The sequence below is a fragment of the Plasmodium fragile genome (assembly GCF_000956335.1).
Source record: "Plasmodium fragile strain nilgiri unplaced genomic scaffold supercont1.24, whole genome shotgun sequence".
NCBI classification, from domain to species: Eukaryota; Apicomplexa; class Aconoidasida; order Haemosporida; family Plasmodiidae; genus Plasmodium; species Plasmodium fragile.
Genome location: NW_012192604.1, coordinates 204335 through 214711, shown reverse-complemented (window position 1 = coordinate 214711; position 10377 = coordinate 204335). Strand labels below are relative to the sequence as shown.

At 46.1% G+C, this 10377-nt stretch overlaps 5 protein-coding genes across 5 annotated transcripts; 3 read left to right on the top strand and 2 right to left on the bottom strand.

Moving 5' to 3' along the window:
- Positions 1 to 225: 225 nt before the first annotated feature.
- On the top strand, positions 226 to 693 carry AK88_02489 (uncharacterized protein; the record flags this gene model as incomplete). The annotated part of the gene is made up of 2 exons (XM_012480114.1): positions 226 to 456; positions 562 to 693. 2 exons carry the CDS (start codon positions 226 to 228, stop codon positions 691 to 693), a joined length of 363 nt encoding a protein of 120 aa, XP_012335537.1.
- A 476-nt stretch (positions 694 to 1169) lies between these two features.
- Positions 1170 to 1741, bottom strand: AK88_02488 (uncharacterized protein; the record flags this gene model as incomplete). The annotated part of the gene is made up of 2 exons (XM_012480113.1): positions 1170 to 1431; positions 1656 to 1741. The coding sequence occupies 2 exons, from the start codon at positions 1739 to 1741 to the stop codon at positions 1170 to 1172; spliced, it is 348 nt and encodes a 115-aa protein (XP_012335536.1).
- Positions 1742 to 3431: 1690 nt separating this feature from the next.
- Positions 3432 to 5387, top strand: AK88_02487 (uncharacterized protein; the record flags this gene model as incomplete). Its single annotated transcript, XM_012480112.1, has 1 exon — positions 3432 to 5387. The coding sequence occupies one exon, from the start codon at positions 3432 to 3434 to the stop codon at positions 5385 to 5387; it is 1956 nt and encodes a 651-aa protein (XP_012335535.1).
- An 892-nt stretch (positions 5388 to 6279) lies between these two features.
- AK88_02486 (uncharacterized protein) lies at positions 6280 to 7412 on the top strand (the record flags this gene model as incomplete). The annotated part of the gene is made up of 6 exons (XM_012480111.1): positions 6280 to 6337; positions 6534 to 6605; positions 6806 to 6879; positions 6980 to 7080; positions 7175 to 7231; positions 7370 to 7412. 6 exons carry the CDS (start codon positions 6280 to 6282, stop codon positions 7410 to 7412), a joined length of 405 nt encoding a protein of 134 aa, XP_012335534.1.
- A 330-nt stretch (positions 7413 to 7742) lies between these two features.
- On the bottom strand, positions 7743 to 9328 carry AK88_02485 (uncharacterized protein; the record flags this gene model as incomplete). Its single annotated transcript, XM_012480110.1, has 7 exons — positions 7743 to 7850; positions 7955 to 8115; positions 8298 to 8347; positions 8501 to 8617; positions 8731 to 8851; positions 8944 to 9034; positions 9272 to 9328. 7 exons carry the CDS (start codon positions 9326 to 9328, stop codon positions 7743 to 7745), a joined length of 705 nt encoding a protein of 234 aa, XP_012335533.1.
- Between the last annotated feature and the right edge of the window lie 1049 nt (positions 9329 to 10377).

The window sequence follows — 10377 nt, the reverse complement described above, 5'->3', positions numbered from 1 at the left end:
TTTTTTTGCATCCAAAAATCACCGCGCAAAAGAATGCACGACGAAGAATAAATTCGCGTGCCCCCTTCTCCCACACCCTGTGAAAAGAATTCCACCTCCAAAATCCTGCCAACCGCCACTCTTCATAATAACGGTCACACGTACAGTCTCCCAGAGGTTACACGCGGCACATTCCTTTTGAGACGCACAAGTGGGACAAATTTAGGACTTTCAAAAGAAGCAAGAATGGAGGGCACGCAATATTATAACCGGCTGGTCGAGCTGAACATGCTAGCTGAAAGTATCTTCTGCCAGAACAGGCAGCTGATTCTCATCGACAATAACCTCAACGGCGTCCGAACCACCAAGGGGGGATACCGGAGAAACGAGATTGACAATAAAATAGGAAAGCTCGGCACGTATAGTAATTTGTTCATCACGCTCAACAAGGCCCAGATAAACGAGCACCTGGACAGCGTAAGTTGGAGGGAGCGCCATCGTCGGGTAGCGGCGTGGCCACGTCGTTGCGTAGCAGCGTGGCGGCATCGACGCACCGTCACATCGCGAACGTACCCACCGCAGGTCGAGAAGGTCCTTACGGAACGGCGAGACAAGTTAAGGGAACGGAGAAAACTGCTCATTAGGGAGTTGGTGAAGTTGAACCCCAGCGTCACGGAAATGCCTCTGGAGGACGCCAAGTTCTTGCTCAGGTGAGAGTTCACAAGAAACGAAGTGGCGGAGGAAGGGGAAATGGGCGCACTTCCCCCTCCTGAGATGCCATCATTGCCGCAACATGGAGGGGTGATCTCCACGTTGAGGTGAGCAAAATGGTCAAGCGAGCAGGTCTACACACACCCCTCCGTTGTGGTAGGGGCCGAACGAAGGATGGTCATTTCCCCGAGTCGACTCCCCAACGTATTGCGCGTCCGTGTAAAAAAAAAGGTTTCCTGATGTAAAGTTTTTTTTTTTTTTTTTTTTTTTTTTTTAAGACAAAAATGTAAAAAATCGAAAAAGGGGCGGCCAAGTCAATGTCGACTTGGTTTTATGCCGTGTAATGAGAATGCAAAATTAAGTGACGTCCTCTTTTTTTTTTTTTTTTTGGAGGACGTCTGCAGAGAAGTGTGTTTTTTCTTCCCCCGCGCGGGACACTTCTTTCTTTTTTTTTTGTTTAACACTTGCCTTAATGGATATCACCCTGTTGTCACGTCTTGGCAAACGTCACCACTGCGACGCTTCTCCTCCTTAAAGGCGTGCCTGCTTTCGGTAACCCAATCACTCGCCCCACCCTCTTCGTAAAAAATCACCCGCTTGTCGGACAAATTCTTTCGTGCCCCACCAACCCTGGCACTCTGGTACTTCTGACTTATGCTTTCCGTTGGGTACGCTTCCATGTAGAAGTCCCTCATTCGGTTGTAGCTTTGTATGTACGTATCGTCGTGTTGAATGTTGTGCCTGCAAGGGTGGTTTGAGGGAGGTATATACTTATTTGTTCTTTTCCCCTTAAAGGAAGAGAGTGTATGTTAGGGGGTTACAAAAAGAAGGGGGGGGCGTACAGTTGGGGAAGAGACATACGTCCGTCCTCCCGAAGAGGGGTGACATAAAAAGAGAATGCACACAAATGACATGTGTGTGTGAAGTGCGATGAAGTTAATCACGCACGTGCAGGTGCTTCTTACCAGCCAGACACATGTACCTTCGGGTTGTAGCACCTGGATCGATAGTAATCGGAGTATTCTCCGGTAGACATTTTATGGTTTGACATTTTGGGGGGGGAGAGAAGTAGTATGGGGAGGCATAAATTAACGTGCATGTGGATGGTCACGTGGAGGAGTAAGTACTGTATACGTGTGTTATGTGCATAGGGGCTAACATTAAAAGGGAGAGATCTTTTTTATTGGTATTTTCTCTTTAAAGACATTCGTATTGGTGTGTGGAACCTCCTAAATGAAACCTTTTGGCGAAAGACACAAAATGTTTTTTTTTTTTTTTTTTTTTTTTTTTCTTTGGCATGCCCCTGTTTCATTAGCTAGCTAAGTCACCACCACAGCGAAGGGGTACAAAAGCGTGTAGCTTTGCTTTCCTTTTGTGGCAAAATTGTTACCCACCCCTGGTGAAATTGCGAGTGGGAAGTGAACAGTCCGCCTCGTGCGCAAGTAGACACTTGTTTGAGGAGTAACTTTGCAAGAACTGATCTGCTAACCGTTGCCTTAACTTGGTATGCATTTTTTTTTTTACCTGACCTGTTCATACATTTTTGCCATTTTTGTGTATTTTTTTTTTTTGCACACAGCGAGAAATGCGCCAGAACTAGCCAAACGGGCAAACCATGGCGCGAATTTATGCGCACATAAAGTTGCTTTTCCCGTTAAGACCGCCGGACGGGGGGTAAAGACCTACGCGGAGCAGGCAGCCCCCGGAGTTGTTCACGACCCATTTGACGAGGCATTAACGTTGGGTTACAGTGTAGTGGCGGTGTAGTGCTGGCGTAGTGACAACGGGGTAGCCACATTTTACTCTTTATGGGAGGACCAAACGGTTTGCTCCTCAACGGTGGAGGGCTTATGCTCAACCCATTTGGGGGCACTGACCGATTCTGTTTTTCCCCCTAATTGTGCACATTCCAGCGTGGATACACATATGTGCATATAGGGGCAGTGCAAAGACTGTGTTTCCTCTGCTAGAGAACTCCACTTCAAGTGGCCCCTCTTTCCTTCACTTCGTTCTGCCTGAACATGTTAATAAAAAATGAGTAACTAAACGAATATGTAAAAAAAAAAAAAAATCAGTGAGAGTAGGTAACTTCCTGTAGGGCTACATGAGAGGCACTTCATGTGGCCAAACATGTCACATTCGCAAATGGGCTGTTAAAAAAAGCATGTAAATATGTGCACACATGCGTGCCCATGAGTGAGTAATTCCACCCCCGCAGCACCATCACCACATCCAACATGCATGCTGATATGCCCTCCTCAGGTGGGGAAAAAAAAAAAAAAAAAAAAAATGCCTAATTGTGTTGCCCATTTGCGAAACGCAGCTACGAGGACCCTCACAACATACGTAGTGTAGCAGCCCTTTAGAAGAAGAAAACGGAAAAAACAAAACAGCGGCACGAACGGCCAAGTGAAAATAAAAATCCAGTGAGGAGGGAAAGGCGACCCTTTTTACGGTGAAAAGGATATATATAGCCACATCCACAACCAGCACCCCACAAAACGGAAGTGCAGTCAACAATCGCGATTACCAATCCCCAATTAAAAATCGCTTTAAAGGTATTGGTCCCCGCAGTTGTTTTCTGACACTCTGTGTAATCTCAATCGCTACACCTGCAGGCACCTCGAAGGGATCGAACAGGAGAGAAAAAATTGCGCAGTGACGCTGAACTCGTTTTTTTTAAGAGAGATAGAGATAGAGCCTACCTCTTCTCAACAACACCCCTATCTGCTGCATCCAGCATGAGGAAGCTGAGTGTGATAAACGAGACCGTGAATAGAGTGTTGCATTTAGGGAAGGCGAACAGAAGAAATATATCCTCGTTGGTAATAAGCTATTTACCATCTTCCTTAACAAACAAGCGCAGCGTGTGTTATGTGGGGAGCAGAAGGAACCTCGGAGAAAGTCCTTTCCCCTATGATGGAGGGAACAAAAGGGATTTTTCAAACAAATCAAGTGTCATGCTAATGTTGGCCCTGTTTTGCGCACCAAGTTTGTTATACACGAAAAGGAATTATATGAACGGAAATAATATGACCAGTTGCGAAGGATTGGAAAAGGTACACTTGGCAAAAAAAGACGAAATGAAAAATGGAGAAATGAAAGAAATAAAAATTCGTGGAGACAAGGATACCGTTTTATTAGTACACGTGAATGACAAATATTATTGTTTGGGTCCAAAGTGTCCACACTATAGTGCGCCATTGAAGACAGGAGTGTTGACAAAGGATTATGTGACTTGCCCATGGCACGATGCAAAGTTCGATTTGAAAACAGGAGAGTGTATCAACGGTCCTTCCTTTGATGATATCCCCAGGTATGAGGTAGCTGTGGAGGGAAATGATATTTATGCTTACCTACCAGAAAAAATGGAATTATTTCAGAAAAAAAAAATATGTCCATGTTCAGGTAAATGTGAAAATAAAACGATGTTGATCATTGGGGGAGGAGCAGCAACTTTGGGAGCTGTGGAAACTTTTTTAAAAATGGGTTATACAGGAAAGTTAGTTATATGTAGTAAGGACTCTTACAAGCCATATGACCGCCCTACATTGTCTAAAAGCATTTCCAAGTATGACTCTGCGGAGGAGCTGTATGCGGCGATTAAATTGAAAGAGGATGAGTATTACCAGAGGGGAAATATTAGCTACCTGAACGATGTGTCTGTGGAGAAGGTCGATGTGGAGGGAAGGAAGGCGCACTTGAGTAATGGGGAGGTGATTCAGTACGACAAGCTGTTGGTGACTACAGGAGTTCGTCCCTGTCCTTCTCCCCTGGGTGGAAACGTGGAGGTAGACAACCTGATGACGCTACAGAGTTTAAAGGACCACATGAAAATAGCTTCGTATGCAAAGGAGGGAAGCAAGTGTGCCATCATCGGTTCGTCTTTCATAGGTTGTGAACTGTCCTCTGCTCTGAAAAAAAAAAACGTAAGCATAACCATGGTTTCTAAGGATACCGTCCCGTTTTATAACACCTTTGGGGATAAAATCGGATCAGTGGTGTTAGACATTTTACAGGATCAACAGATTACTTTTCATGGGGGGGTTCACCCAACAGAATATATAATTGACACAGGGGGTGGAGGTTTTTTTAAGAGAACGAAGTGTATTCATGGGATCAGGTTGAGTAATGGAGATGTGATTAAATGTGATTATGTGGTGGAGGCTTTGGGTTGTTTGCCCAACGCGGAGTTCCTCCACGACAAATTTAAAAATGAAAAGAAGCAAGTGGTTGTAGATAAGCACTTTCAAGTGAAGGGTGCGTCAGACATTTTTGCGGCGGGGGATGTGTGCGCCTTTCCTTACTTTGTCACTGGGGAGATGATCAATGTATGTCACTGGAACGTGGCTATTCAACAGGGACGCATCGCTGCACATAACATGTTGAGTGGTGATAAGAAGGAGTTTAATTTTATTCCTTTTTTTAATACAAATATATTTGGTAAAAATTTTCGTTACTCTGGTTATGTGAGGGAACCTCAGAAGGTTATATATGAGGGAGATTTGCGGAAGCAGAACTTTGTGGCTTATTTTGTTAAGAAGGACAAAGTGGCTTCCATTTTGACCCTGGGAAATGCAAAAATGGCTGCCTTGAATGAGTGCCTCTCGAAGGACAAGGTACCCAAGGTGTATGAGTTGGAGGGGGGTCTGCAGAACAGCGACAGCATGATCGCCGCCATGCGGGGAAGCGCTTGACGGGGTGGCTGGCAGCAGTCGCCCGTTGCGTGTGCGCGTCGCCCCTGCGCGTCGGTGTGGTGCCTCTTATGAACACCTGCCTTTGCTGCTTGCCTTAACGTGGAAATATTCTCTGCTCCCCCCCCCCCCCCACACCCGACCTTTTTTAGCGAAGCGGGTTGATGCGGCGTAACAGGTTAACGGGCGCCAGCTCTCCTCCAGTTGGCTGCTCCCGTTGTGATATAGTACACTGCATGTGTGAACCGCTTTACGAACCGCCTTGTGGATCTCCCTGACAGAGGCTCCCCGCATGGGTGCCCCATTTATGCCCGCTCTTTTTTTTTTTTTTTTTTTTTTGCCATTTGGTTTTGAGTACCAATTCGTCACCGCTCCGAAAGCTCGTACTGTGTTACGCATATGTAAGGGCCAAACTTGAAAAAAAAAAAAAAAAAAAAAAAAAAAGTCATACATTGCAGGGGTCATGGGTCATTATTACTTTATGGTTTGCACCCACCTGTGTGTCCCCACATTTTTAGTTCGACCATTGAAGTTCGCATAGAGCTCGCATGCATAATATTCTCCCTCTTAAGTAATTTCCCATATGGCTGAAGGTATACACGTGAGGGCCTATCGATGCGGACAACGTGTTGAGGAAATCTCACCTGAGTTGCACACGGCGCGGCTTGGACAAACGGCCCCCCTCCGCTGAAGCGGCGAAGTGGCAGAGCGGCGACACATATATTTTACGCGACGAGATGCTGCAGAGCGGCCAATACTCTCCCCTTAACACATCGCGTGTACACTCTCTACTGCTGCTTTGCCGCCCTGCTGACCGTGCCCCTTTTTTTTTTTTATACCCCCCGAAATTGATCATCATCATCGTCGTCTTCCTTCATAAAAAAGAAGAATCACAATGTCGTATGTTTTTTGCCCCGTGTACCACGTGAATATTAACCAACCCCAGAAGGAAGGTATGCCGGAGGGACGTCTCTGCTAAGCAAAGCAGCTGCTGCAGAGGATGCACTGAAAGGTGTTACATGAGAAGTACCTTAACCCCACCAATGTATTATAACCCACGACCAGTTAAAACACACACGCTTCTTTACATGTGTGTGTGTGCATTTGTCACTTTTTCCCCCCTCCGTTGCATTTGTGTCGTTTGCTCAGATTTGCTTCGGTTCGAAACATCAGCCGTCGACAGCTACAAACAGTACAAGGAAATTGAGACACGCTCGAGGAGTAAGTTTGCCCAGCGTTGTGAAAAGTCTTTTTGTTCGCGCAAGTTCGTGAATTGTGCATGAGATGAGTGTCCCCCGCTGCGTGCGCTGCCTCAACAGAGAGTGGAGTCACTTGCCTGTATAAACGAATTGCGCCCATTTCATTCCATTCCTTTTCGCTTTCCCTTTTTTTTTTTTTTTTTTTTTTTTTTCGTTGCGCAGTCCGCATCAGCCTGGTGATCAGCCTCATCTCGCTGCTGGCGTTTGTCACGTGGCAGTTCCGGGAGGACAGGACGGTAGGGATGCACACAGTTGTGTTAACATGGTACCGTTTCGCAGCAGAGTCGGTTCGCAGAACAGTCGCTTCGTTGAACCACCCTTTCCCCCCCTCTGCAGGTACTGGACACGATCAACAACATCCCCCTGATGCTTTTCGTATGTGTCTTTTTCTTCCTCATTCTAAAGCATTATTACAAGAACTTGTTCACGTCTAAGGGGTACGTAGGAGCGCTAAGTCCATGGAGAGGGTCGTCACCCTAACTTTGCTAATGATTTACTAACGTCGTTTCTCTTCTCCCCCCTCGTGCACAGCTACATAAAGAGCCTGAACAAGACGCTCAAGGGGTTTAACCTCTACCTCGACGATAGGTGAGTTTTGTGTGTGGCGCGGCGAACTGGAAGAGCATTGACGACTCTCTCGTCCCACTTATGTGTACCCTTACACCTGTGTTTTTATTTTATTTTATTTTATTATTTTTTTTTTTTTTTTTTTTTCCCCTCGTGCAGAAGCCTAAAGCTGTGCGTTATCGGCAGCTTCCCGAAGGAGTAGTGCCCCCCACCTCACAACCCATTTCACATTTACGAAGAAGCATTCCACGTTATAAGTGTAATGCGTTTTCATTTGTGAAGAGATTTCCTTCTCCCCTCCGCAAAGGGTTTTTTTTTTTTTTAATTTGTAACAGTATCATTACAATTCTTTTTTTTTTTTAAATCATTTCCATTGTAAAAAAAAAAAAAAAAAAAAAAAAAACCTTAAAATGGGGTAGCCTTTTCGTGTTGGTAGGAAAGGACAAGTGGTCTCACCTGATAACGTTGGCTGCCCCATCCGATCCGTCGTATATGTCTTGTACCGTTTGTGCATATTCTACCCACGAACCGGTCATAAGTGAACGTTCTTAATTTTTCTTATGTACTTGTGTGCGATATCTTCCCCCAGGGTGTTTACCACTCGCTCGAGGAAGTTGTATCGTTTCTTGTCCCGGAATTCCTGGAGTGTGAAGGGGGTGAAGTGATACGGTGATGTGATGTGAAGCGGCGATGTGATGTGAAGCGGCGATGTGACGTGATCAAACCACCCTGCCCCGCACGCACCTGGCGGTACTCCAGCACCAAGTCATTTATTTTTCCCATGGCTTCCTTCATCCTCTCCTTCTGTTGCTCCCGCCGGTACCACTCCTTCTTCCCCACGACCATGTTGTCGCAGAAGTGGTTCGTGCCGGTGTAGAAGTTCTTGTGCCATACCCACGGCAGGTCTGTCAAAGGGGGGTGGTGGTGGTCAAATCGAGTGAAAAGAAGCGGAACGAAGCCAAACCAATGGCGTGGGGATCGACCCTGATCTGTAAGCCCGCCCGCACGGTTCACAGCATATATCGTTGACGCACACAAAAGTGCCATTCGTTCAGGGCAGCTCCTCAGGGACCACCTCACCGCTTACCGTGCATGTAGTACTGCTTTTCTATGTCGGCCCTGTACCGTCCGGACAGTCTGCGGGGGAACAAAAAAAAAAAAAAAAAAAAAAAATATAACAAACCAACACAATAAACGAGAGCAGCATTCGCACCACTCGGTTACTCATGTTATGGTGTGCTTTGTCTCGCTCCGCTCCGCTTCCTTGTATTCCCTCATTTGGCTGCTTACACTGGGGGGTGGAAGTTGCCCAACTCATCCTTGGAGGGCAGAATCGCGAAGGGTACATCGTAGGCCTTCCTGCTTCCCCGGACGTAACACTTGAGTGGGTCGAACCCTTCAGCGTTTCTGCAGGGGGGGGGGGGGGTTGAAGGGTAATGAGATGGTGTTATTAGCGATGCTGCACGCGAGCCGCTGCTCTCCCCCGACGGGAAACGAGTGGCGATGGGTCGGGTACGTACCTGGACTCCCAATTGTCTAGTCGGTACTTCTTGTCCTTATTCAACTTCACGTATGGGTTGAAGGTCGGCTTGAACCTGATTCGGTCAAAGCAGTTGTAGCCGTAGGCCCTCCTTGGGGTGCCTGCGAGGTGGGTATACCGTGTGGGGGAAGGGCATTGGTGTGGTCACTCGGCGACTGAGAAGCCTCGCCGACTGAGCAGCGCGTTCACCCACCTGGGCATTCGTCCATGTACCGAGGCTTCTTTTTAAACTGCTCCAGGATGACGTAGCGAGACAAGTAGGGCACTTCTCGCAGCTTTCGGTCCTTCGATCGGAAAGGAAAAAAAAAAAAAAAAAAAAAAAAGTAAAATAAAATAATACAATAATTGACCAACGTAGGGGATGTATATATACATGTACACGTATGTGTCCACACCCTCCCGCGGGTGAGATTCCACACGTAAGTAGGAGACGACCCGTTCTAGCACACCCCCGCAAGGTGAATGTTACAAAGGGGCCTAACCCTCCGCGTTGTTCCTCCGTTCCTCCTCCGTTTACTTACTATGGCGGTGAAGTAGGACCTACTCTGTGCCCCCACTTGGGGGCATCTGCTTATCATTTTGCAAACGGAAAGAAGAATAAGCGCCCGTGGGTTGGGCGATCGGGGGGGGTGGGGTGTTCCCTTTTTTCTACTCCAGTTTTGAGGTGTGCGCGCGTGACGACAAGTTTGGAGTTACATATACCTCGTGGCAGCGTCACACGTTTGGAGTTACCTCGATTTGTAGCACATTTGTTCCACATTTTGTGGCACATTTGTGCCAATTTCCCACCAAGGTGTTCACCAATTTTTGGCCAAACGAGCGTGGCACATCACGCAGTTCGCCCCGGTGGGTATAAGGTCCGGAAGGAAAATAATAAAAAATTGCCTGAATAGAATCCAACCCCCTTTTTTATATGCGAGTAATTCAGGACAAAAAAAAAAAAAGAGAAAAAAAAAAAAAAAAAATCCCCCAAAGGGAACCGATACCTGGGGGACGGGGTAAATAAACCACGGGAGAGGAAAAAAAAAAAAAAAAACTCCCGCCCCCGGGGCAAGGGAACATATATGAGGAGATTTTTTGTAAGCAGCAATTGTGGCAACATTAAAAAAGGTAGAGCACGCGATGGAAAAAAAAAAAAAAAAAAAAAAATTCCGCAGAGTACACTCCATCAGGAAGGTATCACAAAGGCATCTCCATAATACATCACATCACATCCCGATTTGCATCACTAACGTATTCCGTTATGCGGTATAAGTGAACGCTTGGGCGATCTACGTGATGATTTTAAAAAACGCATGAGCTCGCTGCCCTCTGATGAAGGCAAACTCACCGACTGATCGATGTTTCCAAACATTTGGAACAGTTACATATGTATATATATATATTTTTTTTTTCTGTATTTCATTGTATGAATGTTAAAAACGTACTTTTTCTTCCCTGGCACAACGTACCATGAGAAGGTAGCCCCCAAAGCATGTCGTATTGTGGGTGACTTTTTTTTGGGTTGGCGTTGACTACTTTTTTAATCTGCTATTTATTCTTTTTTCCTACTTTTCTGTTTTTTCCTGCTTCCTCTTTTTGTTACTACATCCCCTTTTTTTTTCTTCTCTTTTTTTTTTTTTTTTTT